We start from the raw sequence: 23976 nt of genomic DNA on the forward strand, positions 1-23976 counted from the left end.
TCCTTTTTGTCCTGCTTCTACTACCCACTCTACACAGCCCTTTCTCCTAAGGGCTCCCCATCTCTGCCCTGTGGGAAAGGAGCAGCCTCCTGAGCCCTGGGCCCAAATCTGTGGCTGGGGACAGGATGGCCTTCCCTGATGGTCTGGCACTGTCCTTGGCATGTTAGCTATAGCTGTCTCATTGAACATTCACAGTCATTCTTTTGGGAAGTTTTACTTTTCCTTTCCATAGATGAGAAAATTGAAGGCTAAAAGTGTTAAGTGATTTGTCGAAGTTAACACAGGAAGTGTGGGGCTGAACTAAGGTTCAAGCCCAGGGCTATCTTTCAGTTGGGCCTGTGCTGCCTTCAAACATGCCAACTGAAACAGAAACAAACTTTTGGAATGGAATCTGGTCCCAAGTTAAATCTATCCACACTGAAAAAATGAAACAAATACAGTTGGCTAAGAACTGCAGGGCATGCAACAATTTTTCCTGATGATCTTATGAATAATTCTGTACCTTAACTTTAAATTCTGAATCCAAGTTACCCAATGATCATTTTCTATAAAAATCAGAGCATCTCCCTTTCTATTTGGAAATATTTTTTCAGAGAGTAGTGTTAGAAATGGTGAGTAGGACACCACTTGGCTCTTAGTTGCATAGTGAATCTTTCATGAATGAGAATTCTGATATAAATGATATGTTAGTTTCTTTTTGTTTCTTTGAAGAATACAGAACATGCCAACAAAGAACTGAATGTACCAGGAATGCAGCTATCCTTTTACTCACTTCACCAGTCCTCTTAGAAGGGAGAGGAATAATAGTAACATCCTCAACAATCCTAGCAAAAACCATTACCGTTTACTGAGTACTATAGGGGACCTCACCTATCAAATTTTCAGTTAAAAAAAAAAAATGATTGCCTTTCTGCTTTGCATTGATTATTATATCATATCATCAACTTTTTCGATGAAGAGTCACACATGTAAAATATAGCTTTGTTAATATCATATATTTTATTTTACTTTATTTATTTGCCATTTACAGTGATAAAAAGAAACAAAATATCTCTGAAGATTTGGGCAGATAATTGAGGTGGTAGTTTTGAATTCTTGTCTGGAAGTACAAGTCTTCAACTGTTTTGCTACTCAACATGGGGCGGAGGGGGGGTGTCTGTGGACCAGCAACATGAGTATCACCTGGGGGAGCTCATTAGAAATTCAGAATCGTGGGGCCCCTGACTGGCTCAGTTGGAAGAGTGTGTGACTCTGGGTTGTGAGTCCGAACACCACATTGGGTATAGAGATAACTAAAAAAATAAATAAATAATATACTTTAAAAAAAAAAAAAAAGGAATGTAGAATCTCAAACTTATCAACAAAATTACTGGATGAAGAGTCTGCATTTCAATAAAATCCCAGGGATGTCTGTGTTCCCTGTAACTTGAGAAGTTCAGATCTAGAAGGTCACTCCAGCTGCTCCAGCTTTATTATCCTGTCAACCAATATAATTTTCTTCTACAGATTACTAGAAGAATTGGTTCGGAAAGAAAAAGAATTACAAGCACTCCTTCATCAAGCTATTGAAGAAAAAGACCAAGAAATTAAACACCTGAAGCTTAAGTCCCAACCAATAGGTGAATAGCAGAAACTTTTTAAGTGATACTATTAAATGAGGCTGCCACAGAAAGGGGAGAAAGCTAATGGAAAGTTTTATTTCATGGCTTAATTGACACCCATCACTTGTACCATGACTACAAGCATAAATTGCTTTTAAGAAATATCCAATTCTTGGGTGCCTAGGTGGCTCAGTTTGTTGGGCGACTGCCTTTGGCTTAGGTCATGATCCTGGAGTCCTGGGATTGAGTCCCTCATGGGCCTCCCTGCTCAGCAGGGAGTCTGCTTCTCAGTCTGATCTCTTCCCTCTCATGTGCTCTCTCTCAAATAAATAAGTATAAAAATAATATCTTTAAAAAAAGAAATATCCATTTTTTAGTAGCAGCAAAATATAACTTGATTTCATATAAGATGATTCATGGTCATTTTTTCTTGAGATTATTTGAGGCGAATATGGCTCTAACACTTTTTTGGTCTTTATTTTAATTTTCAAATGAAATTACTACAATAAAAGACTATTTTTGGTCATTTTTGCATTTGTATTCTTTATATTCTGGGTTTTTTCTATTTTATTGCAAATAGTGGAAAAAGAGATTATTATATGATTATATGGTTTTCTGCTAATTATGCTCATGTTTGTCACATGAAAAACCCGCAGTATGATTTTGGTGAAACTATAGAATTGTTTGAAAGAAACTATATTTCTTTGAATTCAGAGCAACTATAGATTTGATATAAAAGTATGAGGTGGGGATATCATTACATTATTACTTCTGCCCCTCCATTTATTAGTAGTCTTTAAGCATTTTGTTTATATTTATACTGCCAATCTCAATTGTTTGTTATTTTCTGATAGAGCAAAATCTTTTAAAATATTAATAAATGTCTGTGGCCTCGGAGGGTCCCAGATGGCCTCTGTGAAGAGAAGCTAAGAATGTCCCTCCCCTCCCCAATTCTGTCCCAGATATTCCTGGATTGTCCGTATGCCCCCGGGATTCTCCTGGCACAAATACTGAAGAGTCTGAGCTTACTGAGTGGCTGAGAGATAAGGGAGCTGATGAAGACACTATAAGTCGGGTAAAGAAAACTATCCGTGGGACCAGCTTTTCTTTCACTCCATAATGTTGAGTGCCTACAGTGTGTGAGGCATGGGGCTTATACACTGGTGAGCCCTCCTGCAGCCTGCAGACTAGGGCCTGCAGGTGGTCGTCAAATAATTCCACAGATAAAGTGTAATGATACCCTGATAAGCTCTATGAAGGAGAGGTTATCAGGTGTTTGGGGACAGAGAGAGGAAGAGGTCGGTGAATGAGCTGGAGTCTAAAGGCATATGTAGGAATAAACCATGCCATCTGTATGTATATGGGGGAGGGGCAGGTGAGGAGGGAAAAGTCATTCGGGGGCTGGGATGCTGTATGTGCAAAACAGTGAAGCAGGCAAAAGTTCTGTGGTCCAGGACTCCTCTAAGGAGTTTTTATATTTTTGAACTGAAAATAAGGAAGAGTGGAAAAACCAAGACAAAACCAAAAATTGTAAAGTTTCTAATTCTCTCTTTTATTTAACTCTTTAGTTCTCTCACAACATTATTAGACTCTACTGGGCAGTGGCTATTTATTAATATTTAATAAAATAGACCTAGTTAGTCAACTTGTATCAGGAACACTTTCTAGATCTATAATGACCTGATTCCTCTCTGCTCCTTACAGACTTTGGGAAATTGGCGGGAGGAGTAGCACTTATGTTTGAAGATTACATACATGTATACACACATACACACAAGAAGAGGTTATATTTTTTATTATTTTATAGAAAGGGCCCCAATACAATATTACATTAATTTTAGATTTATGTTTAAATTTTTTAAATAACAAAGAATAAAGGTTTTTTCCTCTTTACTTGATAACTCATTGGGCTACTAAATAGAATTTAGGGTTTCCTTAGAAATCTGCTTTGAACAAGTTACTGCTACCTAAACCACTCTCTTGCTTATGGAGAATGATGTGTCCATTCAAGTTCTCTGAAATATTTATTTCTCAAACTAAGACTCAAGTCACAATTAAAGAGTAGTAATTGATGATCCAATAAAAAATTGATTTTTTTATTTAAAATTAAAGCTTCAGTTTAAATTCAGGACTCTGATTTTATAGTTATTATTTTAAAAATACCTTTTATCAGCTGTGAAAAACAAATTCAGAAATTAAGTGTAAACAATACCTTTTCAGGAACACTTTTTATCCACTTGAGAAAAATAAAGCTACACAGCAAAAAACCTCTCAAATATAAACATTATGGGGGAGCGGATGAGGTAATTGGGTGATGGGCACGTTTTGTGATGAGCACTAGGTGTTAAATGCAACTGATGAATTACAGAGCTCTACATCTGACACTAATGATACGTTCTATGTTAACTAATTGAATTTCAATAAGTTAAAAAAATATACAAACGTTATCTTACAAACAGCAGATGTAATTACAAATGAGTTTTATCTGTTCATTAGAAGGCCATTCAGAAATTATGTTGCTTGTGATCTCTACGCATTTGGAAGTCATATGGATGTATTCTTTGTTTTGTAATGGGGGGACTTTTTCCTAATCACTCCAGAAGATTGTTTTTAGTAGATTTCCTTTTAGATTCATTTTTAAATTATTGCCATTTATATTGTGAATAGAGTTTACTATTTATTAAAGGTATATATAAAATGTCTTACTTTTGTGTATGTTTTACTTTCTCCACAGTTTTTGGCTGAGGATTATTCACTAGAGGATGTTCTCTACTATGTTACACGTGATGATTTAAAATGCCTCAGACTAAGGTACCACTCTCTTCTTTATGTCCCTTTTTCTTGGTGGAAAGAGCGCTGGGCTGAGAAGTCTGGGCTCCTGCCCTGGCTGGGCCCCTCCCCAGCCGTTACCATCTCAGCAGTCCTGGGGCCCATTCTGTGGTTCACATTTGCTCTGCGTAAACGGAGTTTGTTTCCCCAGGCTATTACTGGGTACTCTTATAACCAAAATTTCTATATTAGTAAATGCAAATCAACTCAAAGAATCTCTTGATAATAAAGTAGACTGAGGCTATGCAGTTATTTTTAAGCTGCCTTAAGCAACTGCTCTCATTTAGTTCATGATTATACCATAATTATTAGAAATAATAGGACAGGTTCCCATTTGCCATCCTGTAACATGTATAATGTGATACAGTTTCTTATCATAGTTTTCTCTATCAGGCCAAGCACATGCATGAGTGACTCACACAGAATTCTGTAAAGACCCATTTCAAATGTGCTGAAAACCTGAAATGATGCTTTGGGAACTGGTAGTCTGGGGGAATGGAAAGGAAAGGCAGGGAGGGATAATGACAAAACACAGAAAGAATTACATGAGGACCGATAAGACTTTGGGATCTCCGTGTTCTGATCAGAGTGGCGCCAGGCGAAGGTCACTTGTATATGTCAAGAGCAGTGTTTCAAATGAGGTATTCTCTTCCCCGTGTTCTTGTGTCTTAAACAGGGGAGGGATGCTCTGCGCGCTGTGGAAGGCCATCACCGACTTTCGAGATACACAGACTTGACTGTGGCTCTGTTTGTGTCCAGCCTCCCGTGGAGAGTCTAACAGAACTGGTCTTCGCAGGGGAGGGAGAATCTAAGGGAGAGGAGAAAGAAGCTGCACTTTAAATCCAGTATTTGTTTACTTGTGTTAAAAGAAAAAAAAAAAAAGACAAAATACACTGAAATTTCCTAACTGCTTCTATTTCTACTGTTCATAAGGACTCTTTGTAAGGACTCTCAAAAATAATCCTAAACATCAGGATGCTTGGGATTATTTTCGTCTAAACATTTTTATGGAAATATTTTTAACTTAGCAGCTGTTGCACTTCGGCCATATGTCTCTTTTACACAAAACGGATAGAACATTTCATGTGATTGTGCATCACTGGAACAAAACCAAAATGTGACCATAACTTTTTAGACTTCTGTGTGTATGTAGGATACTCAGAGTAGAAATGCATAATTTGGGTTATTGTGTAAAGGTTATGTTTGTTTGGCTTTTTTTTTTTAAAGTGTGCAGAATCTGAGAAGCAGCGGTTTTTACTTACTGATCTGTATTAATTGTAATATTGACTCTATTTTGTAACTTAAGTTTCTGGCCCATAGTACGTTCATTTGAGTCGTGTATGCACTACTGAACTGTACCAGTTGCACATGTCTGAATCCTAGTAATGTTAGCTTGTTCTAAAGCTATCCATTGTGTCATATTTACTCTAAAAAGTAAAGACTCTTAACATACTGTTCGATAAATTCTGAAGAGTTCTTATTTTGTTTTGGCAAATGAGATGAACCACTGTGTCAAATTTCTAGTTGTTTCTTTTGTTCTTCAATAGAATCTATTCAAGTAATCAAAGAACAATTGATCTGCAGGCTGTCCCTCAGGGTACCTGAGTGGTAAGAGAGAGGGTGAAGAAAAAAAAAAAGAATTTATGTAAAAGAAAGTCCCTGTGTTTTTTCTCAAGGCCACAAGTTATCTTGAGTGGCTACTGTATATCTCAAAGGGTCTGCAAATAGTATCCCAGTGGAGAACACTGCATTTTCTGTCTCCTTAATTGTTTAGTTCTCATATTTGAGGGAAACGTTTTTATTTGAAGCTGAATATTATAGTTTATAAACCTGCCCATGTTAATAGGGTGAAGTCTGCAGCTCCTAGATAGATGGATAAGATAAACACAAAATTCTAACACACAGAGGAACTTGCTTGTTATGCAAGACAGATATAACATATGTATCATAACTTGACCCATACGTAACAGTCTTTGAAAGAATAAGAGTCATCTTTATTTCTATGTGAAAATCAAGGTCTGATATTTCTTGTATTGCATTAGACTGCACCTTATTTTCTCATTTGATACTTGGAACAACATGGCTGCATCTTTTTTTACATCCCCATCTCAAGGACAGATGATTGCTTCTTGTAGCCTGTGGGTATATTTCGAACGAGGGGAGGTATAAATTAAATGAGATGTCATTTCACTCATACTGACACAGCGTAATTCTCTTTTTTTAAGGATTTATTTACTTATTTTAGAGAGAGAGAGCGTGTGCAGGAGGAGACCACAACTTGAGCCAAAACCAAGAGTCAGTTGCTTAACTGACTGTACCACCCAGGCACCCCAACACAGGATAGTTCTTAATTAAGCCACAGATCATCTTCCCAGTTCTAATGGTAGCTGCTTCTTATAGATTGTGCATAAGGATCAAGCTACCCATCTTCAGCCAATTCTTTAATGATGGGGTTTTCCTTGGGATCTTCCTCCTACCTTATCTTTGTGGGCTTTGTAGGTTCCTCTGTCCCTGCATGGTTCATAATATATTCCCAGGCCAGCATCATTACGTTTTTTTGTCAGAACATTGGGCCTCAGTCACAAAAAGTAGCTGTTCCATTATCATCCAAGTTCCGTTAAAAGTTTCACTTTGAAGGCGTTTGGCGTTAGTCTAGACCAGTGACTCTCAACCCAGCTTCACTTTAAAATTACTGGGATACTTTTAAAAATGTACTAATGAGGGCACTTGGGTGGCTCAGTTGGTTAAGCATCTGACTTCAGCTCAGGTCATGATCCCAGTGTCCTGGGATCAAGACTCGCATGGGGCTCCCTGCTTAACAGGGGGTCCGTTTGTCCCCCTGCCCTTCCCCCTGCTCATACTGTCTCTCAAATAAATAAGTAAAATCTTTAAAAAAATAATAAAAATAAAATATACAGATGCCAACACCTTAGAGAAACTGTGTTTATTTGTCTGGGGTAATGCCCATAGGTCCGATTTTAAAAAAGCTCTGCAGATGATTTAACAGTATCAGGTCCCATCTTCTTATTTCAAGAGACACCTGGACAGAGAAATAGAGTCCCTTTCCATAGAGCTGGTGGTAAGATGGTTAGTGTTCATTTTCCATTTGGTGTAGCATGAATCTAGACACCTAGGCCTGGAGCAAAACCATCACTTCCCTTTTGACCTTGGGCAGATTAATTAACCTCTCCAGGTCTCAGGTTCCTCATCTGAAATGGGGGAAATCATGTACCTTCCTCAAGGGGTTGTTGTCAGATTTAAATAAAACCATGCAGATAAGAAGCTTAGTGGAATGCTCGGCAGATGGTAAGCAATCAGACGCTGCCTGCCACTGTTACCTCTTTCCATTCAGAAGTGTTTATGAAATACTTACTGGGTACTACCTACTGTGGTGCAGGAACAAGACACAGTTCTTGCCCCCTGAAGTTCACTGTCAGAGGAGGAATCGAGGCAAAGCAGAAACAACAGAACAAGCAGTAAGTGCTACAGTTCCATCTGACTGCTAAGGGGTGGGAGGGTCAAGAAAAGCTTTCCAGAGGGGTGAGGTTCTGGAGGAGTGAGGTTCAGAGCTGTGCCTGGAAAGATGATTTGTAACAGAACAGTTACGCATGGGTGGTGGAAGTAGCCTCATAAGAAACAAAACCGGAATTTGCTGGAAAAAGGAGAATTCATGTTTCTTTTTAGCCCTATTTTTATTTTTCTCCAAATTCGGTCATTGCATATTTTGTTTCATTCATTCCTAAGGCATCACATAGAACAGTTTGGCGATGAGGAATTATTGTGAAGCCCCTGGAATGCCTACGTGTGAAGCAATGTGGCAGCAGAAGAGATAAGCATGATGCCTATCGAGTTCAGAAGGCTCACACATTAGGTCATCAAGAACATCTGCAATTTGTAAACAAGGAAGATAATCAATGGTCAGACTTTATAGATACCCTATAGAGAAGGAGAAAACAAGTAATTCATATCAGATTGAAGAGACAAATTTGCAAAAACAAATAACACCCACTCTATGTTAAAGGCCAGATGAATGCAAACCCAGAAGCCCTGGAGAGCTTCAGAGGACAAGCTGGCTGGGAGCCAGGGCCATGGAACCGGCTGTACTGAGGAGGCAGACCTCAACTGGGGCATCAGAAAGAAGGAATTCTACAACTCAGGACCGGGGAAGTCAATCAGCATATAGAGTTCCAAGAACAAAGGCAGAAAGTGGGGATCTGCAAGATGTTCTGGAGAAAGTGAACAACTTTTATATTAGAGCATACACAAATTTTAGCTTGACTCATATTTGGCTGGAAATAGGAGTTCTAGAAATAAAAAGTGGAAAGTGGGATAGGAGAGAGAGCTCAGGGTGTGATGGGGATGGTGGTTAGGGAAGGAAGTGGTATTGGCATTTAATGTAGAAATGGGGAATCTGTTAAAGGTTTTTGAGCAAGGGAGGGGTGGGTGTGAAGCAGTGTAAGGGAAGATTAATCCAGTGAAGTGGAGAAATTAGAACAGAACTAGGACAGAGTGGTTCAGAGACTGATTCAGATGTGAATGAGAGTCCGGTAGCAGAGCAGTAGGAATTGAGAGGGTGGAATTAAAACCATGAGTTGACAAGACTGAGGAACTATGATTTGGGCAGTGATGACAGGGACAGGAAAGAATAGATGTTGAAGCTATGCAAGTAGGAGAAGAATTTGAGAACAGGCAACTTTGAAAGGAAGCTTGTTTGACATGATGATCTAATACAGAGCATTCCGAAAGAAATGTGCATTGGACTGGTGGAAGTTAGGCAGAGGTCAAGGGCATATATTCCTGATCACCTTGTTGGATATGACAATAAATGAGGGCTATGAGAGCTGGAAAGGTCGTGGCCTAAAATTTTGGGAAAAGTTTGAGGATGGTTTGGGAGGAAGGAAGAATTTAAATCAGCCAAAGACAAAAGAACTGGTCACAGGAGAATGAGAAAAACCAGGTCAGTGGGTAAGCCAAGAGGAAAATTATCAGATGTGCAGAACAACAGATTAAAAATTAATAACAGGTAAATTTGATTTTGTGACCTGGAAAGTTTATTTACAGACAGGCAACAAAGACTAATAAAGCTGGTTAAACAAAGATTTAAAAAAAAAATGGCACATTTATTATCTTTGGTGAACAAAAGGTGTGACAATAGATTTGGGAGGGTGAGATGTCAAGGGAAGACGTTTTCAGAATCAGCCCTGAATGTCCTTGTTGGGGTAGGGGCCCTGAATGGAGATGGTTTTAGAAGAGAGGGTTGAGTTTTCAAAGAAGGCAGGAACAGAGGGGTAATGGCATCAGGAGGCCCCCTGGAAAAGGGAACCGTGATTATTTGGAGAGATTCTGAGATGGGTGTGGGAACTCCAGACAGATGGCTTCTCTGTGCTAAGTACAGCACAAAGTGCAACATGGTGGTGTGTGACATTTAACAGATGTTGTCCCCCACCACATTTTCATGCAATATCTCACCCTGTTCCAGATACCGCATTAAGTTTGAAACACATAGCCAATTCAGGGCTAAGTGCAGGATTTTGATGTGTTTCTTATAGCACTTATTTTTGTGTAACCTGTGACAGACTAAAACACAAGTTAGCGAAAAAATGCAAGAAGAGATAAGCACATATCCAAACCAAACCAAACCACAAAAGACACACACAAACAACAGTTAAGTCTTGACTTGGGAGGGGGGGTGCTGGTAATGTATTACAGAAAGAATCCACTGGCTTACTGAAGTAGGTAGTAAATCAATGTTCTTCCAGAGTTCAGCTCTTTAAATTCAAGTAAGAGAATCTTTCTGATGTTCACAGGAGTGTCTCAAACTGATGACTTCATGTCGTAGAAGATGTCTTTGGGATGCCCGGGTGGCTCAGTGGATTAAGCCTCTGCCTTCAGCTCAGGTCATGATCTCAGGGTCCTGGGATCAAGCCCTGCATGGAGGCCTGCATGAAGCCCCCCATGGAGCCAGGCTCTCTGCTCAGCAGGGAACCTGCTTCCCCCCACTCTCTCTGCCTGCCTCTCTGCCTGCTTGTGATCTCTCTCTCTCTCTCTCTCTGTTGAATAAATAAAATCTTAAAAAAAAAAAAGTCTTTGCTGAGACCCAAGCTCAGGTCTACAACCACCTCCACCCACCTGGTACTTTATTTTTATTGATTAGGCACCTGAGATGAGTGATGTGAATGTGATTTAGGAAGATCCAACAGCTAAATGATCAGTTTGCCTAACTCACTGTAGAAATGGCACTAAGGGAAAAATCCATTACTATACACCATGGCATCATTGCCCCTCAGTCAAAACCCCTACCAGGTCAGCCAGGGAACAAGTAAACCAAATAAAAACAGTCCACTCCTGAGCTGAGTGGTCCGGTTTATATGCAAGGATGGTGAGAATGAATTGTCACTTTAACAAGAACTCCAACATTGTTCCCAGGCACTCGTGGGCCTGCAACAGATTCTGCTGAAGTCCTTGAAAGGGTGTTAAATTGTTGGGAACCTCCTGGTTATGTTCTGCCAACCGAGACTGTGGGAGCGCATTTCTGTGTAACCAGGCGGAACTGGTTGCTGCTCTGTTTTGTTCCTTATGTTTCCATTTATGCAAGCTACTTTTTCCCCCTCGGCGTTTTGTTGCTTTTTGCTTATTTGTGTAAAAGGTCAGAAATTGGTTTCTCCTCAGCTAATAATCTGTTATACATGTATTGTTACTATTGCTTTCCCCCCTTGTCTTCCTGAGCAAGCCAAAAATCGCCAAGTAATTACTAATCGGAAAGCAAGAATAAGAAGCCACATCACTGGGCAGAAGTTTCACTGACTTGTGTGCCCCGGGGCTCATCAGATACAAAAGCTGCTGAAAAGATAATGGCGCCCTAAAACGCAGATGGAAACCGGAACCCAGCGTGGAATCCAGGCGGTGTACTTCAGCTTCCCACGTGGCATCATGCACTTGGAGCTGTCACCCTGAACTCTAGCCCTGGCGAAGTCGAAAGTGACCCGGCTGCTTCAGAGTTCAGAGGCGTACAGAGCGTCCTGAAGCCCTCGCGTCCTTCGGGCTGATTCTCAGACCGCCCTCTCGCAGGCGGCACTAGCAGGAGCTCCCGACCAGGTGCCTGACTCCGCCCGCCGCTCTCGCAGCCCACACCCCGCGGCGTCAGTCGGAGCGGCTGCCACGCCGCACCTGCCCGCGAGGGGGCGCGCCCGCACGCCGGGCTCCAGCGACTCCCCGCGGGCCGGCTCGCGCTCCCTCTTCCCTCCGCCCTCCGCTGTCCCTCCCCACACTGCGCTCACCTGTCTGGGCCGCGGCCCCTGGAGGCGGGGGGCCGGCGGGAACGAGGCCGGGGAAGAGGGCGGAGCGGCTCTCCGGGCGCGTCATCGGAGCACCATGGCGGAGCTAGGAGCTGGCGGCGACGGCCACAGGGGCGGCGACGGCGCTGTGCGACGCGAAACAGGTGACTGCACGGCTGGGGCGGGCGGGGGTCCCGCGGGCGGGGAGGCGGGGGCGGTGAGCCGGAGGGGTGGGCTCGCGCCGGGCACCGGCGGTCCCCTCGTCCGCCGGACCGCGGCCCGGAACGGCCGGCCCCGCGCGCCGCGCACCCGGACTCGGAGCGCGCCTGTCCTCCGCCCTCCGCCGTCCGCTGTGCGTCGGCCGCCCGGGTCGGCCGTGCCCCAGTTCCGCGGGCGGCCGGCCGGCCCCAGTTCCGGTCGCCCCTCTTACGCTCCACCTCGACTTTCCCACAACAGGTGGAAACTCGCCAGCGAGCGCGGGCGGGAGGAGGAACTGGAAAACGCCGGCCGCTCCCCTCTCACCTGCCGACCCGGCTCTAATTCAGTTGAATGGGGAAACCGTATCCCCCAAACCAAACTACCAGCCGGAAAATCCTCGGCCAGGTGCGACCGACAGGATTATCCGTTTCTGGCTCCCTCGCGCCTTCCCCGGTCGAACCCGGTGCCGGGGTCGCAGGCGCCGGTGGCGCAGTGAGTGCCGGCGCGAGGGTTCAGACCCTTTCCCGGGCGGACTGAGATCGCGGAGTGGGGTGGCGGCGGGTGTGGGGGTGGTGGTGGTTGCAGGGCTGGTTGCAGGACAGTGAGCCTGAGCGTGCGGGCTCGTCGGACTCGTAGATTCGTTGACTTGAAAGGGTCCTCTGAGTTCATGTTTTTAGTCCTTGCGCCTACCCGAGGTAGGAGGGAGCGTCGGCTCAGGTGGTAACACCGCCCCCCCGACCCCCGCCTTAACATTCGGGGACCCGGGCTCACATCTCCAAGCGAGCACCAAGTCTCTCTTCCCAGCCCCGTTTTGTAGAAGGACGATGTTTCCCCTCGTGATAGTTTTTTTCTTAAGAAACTGTCTTGCAAATCCCCTCCTCTCTCCTAGTTTCTTCAGTTCTTACCGGTAAACTATTTCTGGTACCTTTACACACCAGGGATGAGGACGGGGAGGTAGTTTCTTATTTTAAAAAGAATTCAAATTGCAGGTTCCCCAGTTGCGCTGCGTTTTCTGGTTACACACACATAAAATCGGAAACCATTGTTTCCCTAAATGTAAGAACCTCCTGATTCTCCTACCCACCCTCCCCCCACCCAAAGACCTTTTGATTTAGATGGTATGCTTATTTTAATGCGGAAGTTCCAGAAAACCTGTAACCGTTTTTGGAAATATACTGCTCTGCTAGGGAGAGTCTGGACACCTAAGGTCTAATGACTTAATCTCTTCAGCCAAATACCTGAGGTTAAGTCTGACAAGATGCCTTGAACTTGTTTACTTTGAAGTCATGCTACTTCCTGTAGAGTGGTTTATTTTGTCTTAATGTGTTTGGAAGATTAGGCCGTTGTTATTTTGACTAGGGGTGGGGAAGGGGTGGCTTTATCGAACTTGACGGGCTGGGTGTTGGGAGGGGGGTGCGGGGAGGCCCCTCTCCAAGCGGGGGCAGCCGAAGAGCAGCATCCTTACTGTGAATATAAATGGTTTGGTACCTAATCTCCCACTAAGTGACTGGTTCTGAAAAACATTGTTCCAGAAAGTTAATTCACACCAGTTTATGCTCAACAAAACGAAAAAAGCGTCTTCTAGAACCTGCACATGGACAATTTGTTCAGATATAAATGAACTACAAACTAGCATTTCAGTGTCTGAGCATGTTAACTAATGAACTGGTCATGTTTCTAACAATTAATACACAAATCATGTGACTATCAGTGAAATCTTTTCTTTTATGAAGGGGGAACTTAATTGGCTGCCATCTCCTTCATAGAAAAAATTCTTTCACACCTTTGCTTAGAAACTCTGATTTCCAAGAGACACATATTATGTATGGTCTTTTGAATGCTTGTACTTATGATTTAAGTAAAACTTATTTCTGGCCCACATCTTTTTCCTATTTTTTGTAGCTCTAAATTAATGTTTTTGGTGTTCAGAAGTGCATATGTGAGCAGGTACCAAAAATAGAAGAAAGGTAAAAATAGATTTTTAAAATCTAGATCGAAATATTTTGAGTGAACAACTAAGGACTCCTTGAATTTTAATAACTTAAATGTTTTCCATATATTTAGAACATGTTATCTATATCTGAATATAGGACTCCAATGTTAGTGCTTTATTCTTATGGACATATTTCACCTCATACACATCCAAATGCTGCAGTTCATTATTTTTTAACAATCACAGGTTTGTATATAGGTGGGTGTTCAGGGAGGAAGTAGGGACTTACATCTTTTACCATCAAGAGGTGATTTGTTGAGGGATTAATTTTATTTCTCTCTTTCTTTCAATTAGATTATTTTAAGGTAATGGTCATTCTTAGGTGTCTCTTAGGTTTTTGTTTACCTGTGCAAAAACTGGTGTAATTTTAAGACAATTTTTTTTAAATTTGTAATCGCTTCACAGTGTTTCATTAGGTTCAGGTGTAGAACAGTGATTCAGCATCTCTATACATTATGCTGTGCTCACCGCAAGTGTAGCTACCATCTGTCACCATGCAGTGCTAGTACAGTATCATTGCTTATACTCCCTGTGCTGTGTCTTTTATTCCTGTGATTTATTCATTCCATAACTGGAGGCTTTTATCTCCCACTCCCTTTCCCCTCTGGCAACAATCAGTTCCTTCTCCATATTTATAGGTTTGATTCTGCTTTTTGTTTATTCATTTGCTTTTTAGATTCCACATATGAGCAAAATTGTATGGTATTTTTCTTTCTTGGTCTGACATTTCACTTAGCATAATATCCTCTAGGTCCTAGGACAATTTAGGTTAGAATTTCAGGTGATTGTAAAAATAAGACCTGTAATTATTCATAACTATACAGTTGTATAATATGTACATATGTACACATATGTATATGTGTACATATCAAAGATGGGTTGAAAATTGGGGGTATACCATCTATAGAACAAAACACTTAAGGATATTGAAAGGTACTATATTAATCCGACATTTAAAAACCATATTTCTGGGGTGCCTGGGTGGCTCAGTGGGTTAAGCCGCTGCCTTCGGCTCAGGTCATGATCTCGGGGTCCTGGGATCGAGTCCCGCATCGGGCTCTCTGCTCAGCAGGGAGCCTGCTTCCTCCTCTCTCTCTCTCTGCCTTCCTCTCTGCCTACTTGTGATCTCTCTCTGTGTCTAATTAATTAATTAATTAATTTAAAAAAATAAAAATGATTAAAAAAACATATTTCTGTCAGCACATATTTATCTTCTGTTTCAAAGGTAGTCAAGCTACATTCCTCGTGGTAATATTTTTTATTTTTCTTGAGGATGAACCGTTCTTTCAACATTATTTTTCAAAAACCAAATTGACTTGGAAGCAAGTTTTTGATGTCACCACTAGAGGACATCAAGCCCTTTTTCAGGCTGTTATTTTGAGTCCTCACATAGATGAATATTCACAAACTGCCTCTGTCCAAGCTTTCGGTGTTTAATTTTTTAGTGCTCATGCTTAAGAGCTGTGCAAAGTGAGCATGCACAGCTTATTTCCCAACTTGATGCCTTCTTTTTAAAAAGGCGACTGAGTTAAGACCACATTTAAAGCTGCATCTGACTAATTCATGAGACAACACTTTTCATGCACAGGAAATAAATTAATACCTATAATCTGAATTCTGTTAATACTCTTTCGGGGGAAATGACTTGGAACCTGGATTTGGGTTTTTCTCTCCTCAGCAGGCTGTCTGGCAGAAGAATATGGGCTTAGTTTGTGATCTTGGTCATAACTTTCACAGCATTTAAGTGATCTTCATGGTTTCACTTGGCTTGAAACTTCTGCAGATACCTGCAAATCAACCCTTAAGATAGGGGCTCAGGCCACAATTTGATATTAAATCTATCCTTTCTGAAATTCAAGTCCCAAAGTTCATAAGCTTCATTCAGGCAGCTACATAACTTTCTTCCCCATTATATTATAACTAGCTCTTATTTTATATCTTGCTAAAGAGGGAAGTATTATTAGACCAGAGCTGTGCGCAGGAACATGGACTTTTTAATATCATTATTTAGGCACATGTATGAAACACTAATTTACATTGGCATATTCTCTAAAAAAATTTCTAACATCTTTGCTTCCTGGTGCAGGAAAATAATCCTTTGTTGAAAGGGGTTATTTTTTTTAAACTCAGGTCTCATTATATTGATGTAAAAACTGAAAATATTGAGGCTTAGGATAATTTGACCAAAAAATATGTACCTTGCATATAGTAAGCAATATGGTAGCTAGAAGGTTGACAAAGACATGCTTCTTGGATTTAGTAAGCGAAACAAAACTCATAAATAATTGTGGGTCATGAAGACTTCAGTGAAGAAAGAGCTGCTTCTGGCCATGGTCATTGGGGAGGTTATACACTTTAAAAAGTATGGGTAAATTATACATAAAGTTAGGTGGAGGAAAGAGGGGAAAAGGTGCAAACATGGAAAAGAGCAAAATTTTGGTGCCTCAGAATGAAAGAGTCAAAGAAGATCAATTAGGAATCATAATACATGGAGGCCAAATTGTGGAGTGGTTGCCGGTCAAGCTGAGAGGCTGGTATGTTATTCTGTAAACAGTGGCAAACTGTTGATGATTCTTGAGAATAACGTATCTTGATCAAAACATGCTTATTTAGTAATTCTGCACCCACGAATTTGCAAGCTTGATTGCAAAGTTTGGTAGAAAAGTTCAGCTGTGCCTTCTAACAAATGCATAGTTCCTCCATCTAGGAAAATCATTCTCTTCAGTTGACTTTGGCCAACTTTAAGAATGGTAACAATAATGTATGGGGAACATCGTGGAGCCAGACAGATCAGCCAAACCTCTGAAGATTAGTGAAATCTGGAAATTACCTGTCTGGTTCTCATTTTGAAGTAGGTGTGTAGACTAGAGGATGGATTAAAGAAGGAAGAGTTCAGGAATGTGTAGATCAACTCTGAGGTTCCTGCAGAAATCCAGGCGGGCTGTTGGAAGTGGGGACAGAATGATGAATTCAAGATTCTACAGAGACATGTGTGAAAGGATATAGGTAAAAAGTTGCATTTAAGATTATACTCCTGGTTGGAGTTTGGTTTATTGGTTTAAGGATGGCATGAAAGTAATCAAGGGGAGGACCTAGTTTTAGTGGGAGAAGTAGAAAATTTTCTGTTTTAAACATGGTGTAAGAGAGATGTGCAGGTAGAAATGTCTAATGGGCAGCAAGAAGTATGGGGATAGGGAGAAAAGTGGAAGCTGGAATTCTGGGATTCATTCCATAAGAGAATAATAATTGAAGCCAGGAGAGTAAGGAGAGCCTAGAAGGAAAAACTGAAAAAGGGCCGGGACAATATTCCAAGCATAGGAGGGGGAAGAGCCAGAAAAGAAGACAGATGGAGAAGCCAAAAAGATAGGAAACACATAATCTAGCCGTGCACACCTGCCAAGGGAGAGGGACAAAGAGGTCAAGGATTCAAAGAGTGAAAGAGAAGTCATCACTGTGGTTCCCGGTTGATCACTGACTGCCCCTAGAAGAGGAATTTCACTTGGCCCAAGAGTAGGGGATGAACCAGATTGTAAGTGATTAATGGATGGGCAGTTGGAAAGATAGCCGACTTTGGAGACTGTAAAATTGACTGGTGAAAGGGAAAACACATCCTTAAGTAGGCAGGGGACTTTTTCTCTCTCTTTAAAATTTACTTTTGCCTACGAGAAATTGACTGATATTTTGGGTGTACAATTCGTTGAATTTTGCCAAATATGCAGTCATGTAACCACCACTGTAATCGTGGACTAGAAGAGTTCTCTCGCCCCAGAGAATTCTGTCGTGTTGCCCCTCTAGTCAGGCTCTCCTTGTTCCCTTAATCCCTGCCAGACACTGATCTGTTCACCATGTGTCTAGTTTTGCCTTTTCTAGAATGTCAAAAGGGGAAGCATATACCATGTAACCTTTTGAGTCTGAATTTTTTCACCTAGCATAATGCATTTGAGATTCTGATATGTTGTATGTCTCACTAGTCACTTTATCGATGAGTAGTTTGCTGTTATAAGGAAGTACCATAGATTAGTAATCCATCCACCCATTGAGGAGCATTGGGTTATTTCCAGGTCTTGGCGATTATGAATATTGCTGCTGTAAACACTGACACACAGGCTTTTCTCATTTATCTAAGGGAGCTAGATACCTAGGAGTGGGGTTGTTAACTCCTATGAAAGCATATGTTTATAGGAACCTGCTAAACCATTTTCCAGAGACCCTATAATTTTGCATCCCTTCCAGCAATGTCTGAGTTCAAGTTGCTTGGCATCCTTGTCAGCACTTGATATTGTTAGGTTTTGTTTTCAGTTTTTTAGCCAATGCCCAAGTTCTTTGAGTTAAAGAGTCTAATTGCCTTCAAGTAAAATAGTGCCCTTCTGGATGCTAAATGATGCTCACTGAACTTCGAAAAGCTGTGGAGATGGTGTTGCCCAGAGCGGAGGTATAATGAGGAGATTTTTTTTGGCTTTAACATCACCATCTTCTTTATTCTTCCATAGTGTTGATTTCCTGTGGAGTCTTCATTCTGGAGTTGATTATGAACAGAAGTGCCATTAGGCAGCACATCCCATACCAGTCCAAGTTCTCTTCCCACCCTAATGTCTGTCTTCCAATTCCTTGAAAGATGGCTTTCCAGAATTTGGAAAGAATGTTGTTTCAGTTATAAAGCTGGACATATTGATCATATAGCTTGTTTTATGGTCCTGGTTATTGCTTGTTTGCAGAATTTATATTGCCAAATCAACTAAAGGGTCAGCTCTCAATTTCTGAAGTGTACTTACAGTGTTTTGTAAAGGTCTCGATAGTCACTGGACTTTTAATCACTGAGCATGATCTAAGGTTCTATATGCTAAATATGTATGGTATTTTGGCTTATTTCTTTTATATAAAATCCAGCTTTAAAGGTTGTAGCCATTCAAAAGGTCACTGCCTTTTTCCTTTTTAAGTCCAGTATAGTTAACATAGTGTTACTAGTTTCAAATTTACAATATAGTGATTAAGCATTTCTATACATTACTCAGTGCTCATCATAATAAGTGTACTCTTTAAACCCCATCACCCACCCACCCACCCATCTCCCCCTCTGGTAACCATCAGTTTTCTGTAGTTAAGAGTCTGTTTTTTGGTTTGTCTTGTCTTTTTTTTTTTTTTTTTTTTTTTTTTTGGTCCATTTGGTTTTTAAATTCCACATATAAGTGAAATCATATGACATTTGTTTTTCTCTGATCAGCTTATTTTGCTTAGCATTATTCTCTCTATATCCATCCATGTTGGGCCTTTTGCCTCTGTAACATCTGTTTTTGCAATGCTCTGAATTATAGTTTACAAATTTAATGGCATCAAGTGGTTTTTCTGTTCATTAAATACTAGTCTCCCTAGTACCTTGGAGAAAGAGCCAGTTAAAGAATCTATAAAATTTTCTTAGGTGCCACTTTGAATTTTGATTTGAGGATTAATATATTTCGACAACAAGAATTCACTGCACTCAACAATTCCTCAACTTTGAAGCTCCTACAGAAACAGTTGTGAAAGAATTGTGAGAAATGCCTGGGAGAATGAACACACCTGACCAAACATTGCAGATGAACATAGGAATGCAAAACTGAGCAGAAAGGAAGTTAAGCCATGCATTTGGGATATGTGAACTGGTCTTTGCAAGCATTGTTAGTAAAATGATGTATATTTAAATTTTAGAGAATTGAGATCTGATCACTTCTTGGCCTTTTGGCTAAGATCAAGTGGAGAATTGAGATCTGGAGTTTTAAACTTAGGTGACTTAAAGCTTCCCCTTGGAGTTGGCTTTCCTGTAAAAGGAACCATCATTTACTATGGCATAACCTCTCACATATCCCTGACACTATGTTGAAAGTAGAAAATAGTCATATTCTAGAATAACTTTAAACTCCAGGCTGAAATTCCAGAAGAGACCCCTTCTTTCAGTGTCCACACTCACCGACACAAGGCCTGCTTGAGTAACGTGCACAATAATAGGCTACAGCAAAAATGTGGGGGCTGCTTATCAAGGTCTTAACCCAGGCTTTTGGTTCTCAGAAGTCTTGACCTAACACATGCAACAGGACTTGGTTCCTTGCTACCCACATTCAGCTGGATTGGTTTCAATTCAGGGCTGATGCTCTGTATGTTGACCCCCTTAACCACAGCACTGGTCAGTTCATTTAAATACAGCTCATTCCTTGGGCATAGGGTTATGTTGTTGAAATGATTATTGATTAATGATTAGCATCATCAGTTCTCAAGCTTGACAGTGAGTTAAAATCACATGGGGACCTCTTCAATCTCACTGTGCCCAAGCCCCACCTTAGGCAATTATCGGAGAATCTCTAGGGGTGGAAACCAGGTGGCTGTATGTTCTAAGACTCCCCCAGTGATTCCAGTGTGCATTCAAGACTAGTTTGGATTGATTTCCTACCTACTGCTCTTCAGTGTGACCTTGGTAGGTTTAATTTGGATGTGTCAGGTGTATCCTGCTCATGGAAACCGCCTGGAAAATCCTAACAGCCATTTCCCTCAACCTAGTGAATTTATTGTGTTTGTCTCTTATTTGGCTTCAGCAATTTTGTGAAGGAAATATAGATGTGAATATGAGTACACTTGAGTAGCAAAATATGTGCACACTGGTATGTGTATTTATGCCCTTTTATGTATAAATATGTGCAGTTAGACGAGAGGTTAGGTAATGAACTTTCTCTCTGGTTCTGCCACCTTCTTCCTCCCTGCCCTCAAAATCAGAAACTTCAATTTCAGGTAAATAAAGTTTTTCATAGCAAATTTATACTCTTCTCAGAGACTTTCATAGTGACCCATACCTCTCATCATCACACCCCTGGCTCTGGAGACCACTCTTGTTTTTTCTGTCTGCCAGTAAATATTTGACATAAGAATGACCTCGCCATTCTCGCCTTCCACCCTACTGAACAACCTATGCTAATAGCCTGTGGACTAATCGTTCTTGGCTTTATTTACCTCTCTTCATTCTCCTCATTAGATGTTACTTGACATAAGGCTCAGTCTGGTGACCTCTGCTCTTTTTGCTTTTTCTTAAAAGTATTATTCACACTCGTGACTTTGAACATTATGACAAATTAATATCTCTAGCTCTACATGTCAGAACCTCTAGAGGCACGTCTGAGGTCTGTTTGTGTGTGTGCTTGAGGTTTTATGGTGCTCTCAGTTGTGACATGAAGCTTTTTAAGATTTTCTTTTTTGTTTTTTTCAGATTTTCTTTCTTTTCCTTTTCCTTTTTTTTTTCCTCTTCATTGCTGTTGATGTGTGCATAGCTATACAAACCGGGACCACAGTGAAACGTGGAATAGGGGATACTGGATGGGACTGATCCCTAAGGAAAAGATGGTCTTTGATTTCCTCTCCGCCCCTTCAAGGTTATACTGAAGCCATATGGTTTTGCACTCAATCTATTACCTTGTGCAGGACTCTGAGTCCTGTTCTCACCTCTGTCACTTGCTACTTGAGGGATTCGGGGCAAGTCATTTGACCAGGCTTTTCCTTGATTGATTGATTGATTTTAATAAAGATTTTATTTATTTAGTTGATAAACAAAGATCCCAAGTAGGCAGAGAGGCAGGCAGAGAGAGAGAGGAGGAAGCAGGCTCCCCGCCAAGCAGAGAGCCCAACTCGGGGCTTGATTCCAGGACCCAGGGATCATGACATGAGCTGAAGGCAGAGGCCTTAACCCACTGAGCCACCCAGGCATCCCTCTTCCTTGATTTGCTTGCTTTTTGAAACCAGGATACCAGCCATACCTTCATTAGGCTACGGTAAGGATGAAGTAAGTTGATGCATGTCAAGGATATAAAACCATGCCTGACACAGCACAGAGTGTGGTTATAATTAATGTGCTCATAGTAGTTAAGGACTGGTACTGCATCACTGTGAAAAATATGGGCTTCCCCTGGCATTCTAAAGTGTTTCCTCAAACAAATTTTTATTTTTACTTGTGAAGTCTCAGAGAATCAGAGTGTCATGCTGATTCAAACCTGATTGCAGCTGTGTGATCATGTCGCCATGGGCTTGGCACACTGGATGGTGTTTCTCACCTGTCAAAATGTTGCATGGAATGTTCCAGTAGAAGGTTGCTGCACACAAACCTGGGAGATGCTCAGATTGTGTTGTTACTGAGTTAAAGGCCATGCCAGCCTTTCTTGACTTATTTTTCATTTCTATGATATTCAGAAGTATTTTTTGACTGTGTCATAGTTCTCCATTTTATGTTCTTTCCTAAAATACTGGCCACAGAATTATTGCACTTTAAATCATAAAGATGGATTTGTTCCCTTTAAACCACAAAGATGGACTTCCCAGACTTACTTTGACTTGAAACAAGCCACTTCATTGAATATGTTTCTCTAAAAGGAAAATCTGGGAAGTGTGTACAACCTGCCTCCCACAAGGCTTTCAAGAGAAGTCTGTAGTTTGTGTTTCTTGAAACAAGTACTTTCATAGGGGATGGACGAAGTAGGTGAAGAAAATTAAGAGGCCCAAACTTCCAGTTACAGGTTGTGGAGGTGAAAAGTACAGCATAGGGAATGTAGTTAATAATGTTAATAATAACTTGGTATGGCAACTACACTTGTCATGGTGAGTATTTCATGATATATATAAATGTCCTATTACTAAGTCATATACCTGAAACTAATGTAAAATTGTATGTCAACTATAACTAAGAGGTTTTTAATTCTACATACATTGAAATAGAAAAAAATCAGAAAATTGTTTCTCTTATTAAAAATTTTTGTGTGTTAAATTTTAGAAGAGACTTTCTTAAATTGTAGAGGCTTTTTTTTTTTTTTTAAGACTTTATTTAGGGGCACCTGGGTGGCTCAGTGGGTTAAGTCTCTGCCTTCAGCTCAGGTCATGGTCCCAGGGCCCTGGGATCAAGCCCTGCATTGTCTGCTTGGCAGGGAGCCTGTTTCTCTCTCTCTCTCTCTCTGCCTGTCTGCCTCTCTGCCTACATGTGATCTCTCTGTGTCAAATAAAATCTTTGAAGAGAAAAAACAAAATAAAGACTTTATTATTTGACAGAGAGACATACAGCGAGAGAGGGAACACAAGCAGAGGGAGAGGGAGAAGCAGGCTTCCTACCAAGCAAGGAGCCCAGTGCAGGGCTTGGTCCCAGGACCCCAGGATCATGACCTGAGCCAAAGGCAGACCCTTAATGACTGAGCCACCCAGGCACCCTACAGAGGCTTATTTATAAGACCCATAGGATATTGGGGCAGAGATGTATGAGTCAGACCTTTGTCCCTAAGAAAATAACTCATTCAACTTGTAATTTCAATTTTTATCTTTTTAAAAATTTAACTCCTAAATGTTTAAATATCACTTCCTCAGATGGGTCCTAGGTTTAGATGCTCTGAATAATGCCTTCAGATTTTGTATATAATATAGTGGACACTATGGTGATTAAACCAACATAACTTAAACCACCCTTAAAATATTAAGGTTTATATTATTCTTCAGTAAGAAAAATTATTAAAAATAAGAAATATTCAACATGAGAATAAACCCAGAAACTTCTTTTGCAACAATGGCTTCCTACCTCCTACCATCCCTGGGAGGATGTCCTTGTTGAGTATGTAAAAGGGTATATCCCTATGCTTCATTAAAGTGACATCGTGGGGCACCTGAGTGGCTCAGTGGGTTAAAGTCTCTGCCTTTGGCTCAGGTCATGATCCCAGGGTCCTGGGATCGAGTCCCACATTGGGCTCCCTGCTTAGCGGGGAGCCTGCTTCCCCTCCTCTCTCTCTGCCTGCCTCTCTGCCTACTTGTGATCTCTGTCAAATAAGTAAATAAAATCTTTTTTTAAAAAATGTAAAAACATATATGAACATTTAAAAAAATAAAATAAAGTGACATCGTATAAGTCCCAGGTAGATTATCAGGAACTAAAATACAAGTAGAAGAAATGGCTCCACAGTAGAAAGCATTATAATAGAGAAATGGGGGATGGAGCTATTTTTAGTCTGTAAGACCTATGAGAGGGCAAATGTCTTTGAATAGAAAACCCCCCATAATCTTTTAATCCAGTGAACTTCAAGGAAACACTACTTTG

At 41.0% G+C, this 23976-nt stretch overlaps 2 protein-coding genes and 1 long non-coding RNA gene across 5 annotated transcripts in view; 2 read left to right on the forward strand and 1 right to left on the reverse strand.

The window, feature by feature from the left end:
- The window catches only part of MAP3K5 (mitogen-activated protein kinase kinase kinase 5), a 199889-nt gene extending 193995 nt beyond the window's left edge, over window positions 1-5894 (forward strand). Inside the window, exons 27-30 of the mRNA XM_004740273.3 lie at window positions 1507-1619; window positions 2564-2676; window positions 4336-4412; window positions 5107-5894. Of these exons, the coding sequence (XP_004740330.1) occupies window positions 1507-1619; window positions 2564-2676; window positions 4336-4412; window positions 5107-5167 (364 nt within the window). The 3' untranslated portion in view covers window positions 5168-5894. The remainder of the gene's footprint in view (window positions 1-1506; window positions 1620-2563; window positions 2677-4335; window positions 4413-5106) is intronic.
- On the reverse strand, window positions 3133-11815 carry LOC123387847. The gene is made up of 2 exons (XR_006602339.1): window positions 11708-11815; window positions 3133-5238 (listed from the first exon to the last, which is right to left on the reverse strand). It is a non-coding gene; the product is annotated as an uncharacterized LOC123387847 (long non-coding RNA).
- The window catches only part of MAP7 (microtubule associated protein 7), a 167375-nt gene continuing 155164 nt past the window's right edge, over window positions 11766-23976 (forward strand). The window contains exons 1-2 of one of the 3 annotated variants that reach the window (XM_004740275.3): window positions 11784-11868; window positions 12161-12307. In XM_004740275.3, the coding sequence (XP_004740332.2) occupies window positions 11802-11868; window positions 12161-12307 (214 nt within the window). In that variant the 5' untranslated portion in view covers window positions 11784-11801. Of the gene's footprint in view, window positions 11869-12160; window positions 12308-23976 lie in introns of all 3 variants that reach the window. The other 2 variants (XM_004740282.3, XM_013064104.2) reach the window with 2 other exon arrangements.

This window comes from Mustela putorius, unplaced genomic scaffold (genome assembly GCF_011764305.1).
Source record: "Mustela putorius furo isolate JIRA1106 unplaced genomic scaffold, ASM1176430v1.1 tig00003863_pilon_pilon_pilon, whole genome shotgun sequence".
NCBI lineage: Eukaryota > Metazoa > Chordata > Mammalia > Carnivora > Mustelidae > Mustela > Mustela putorius.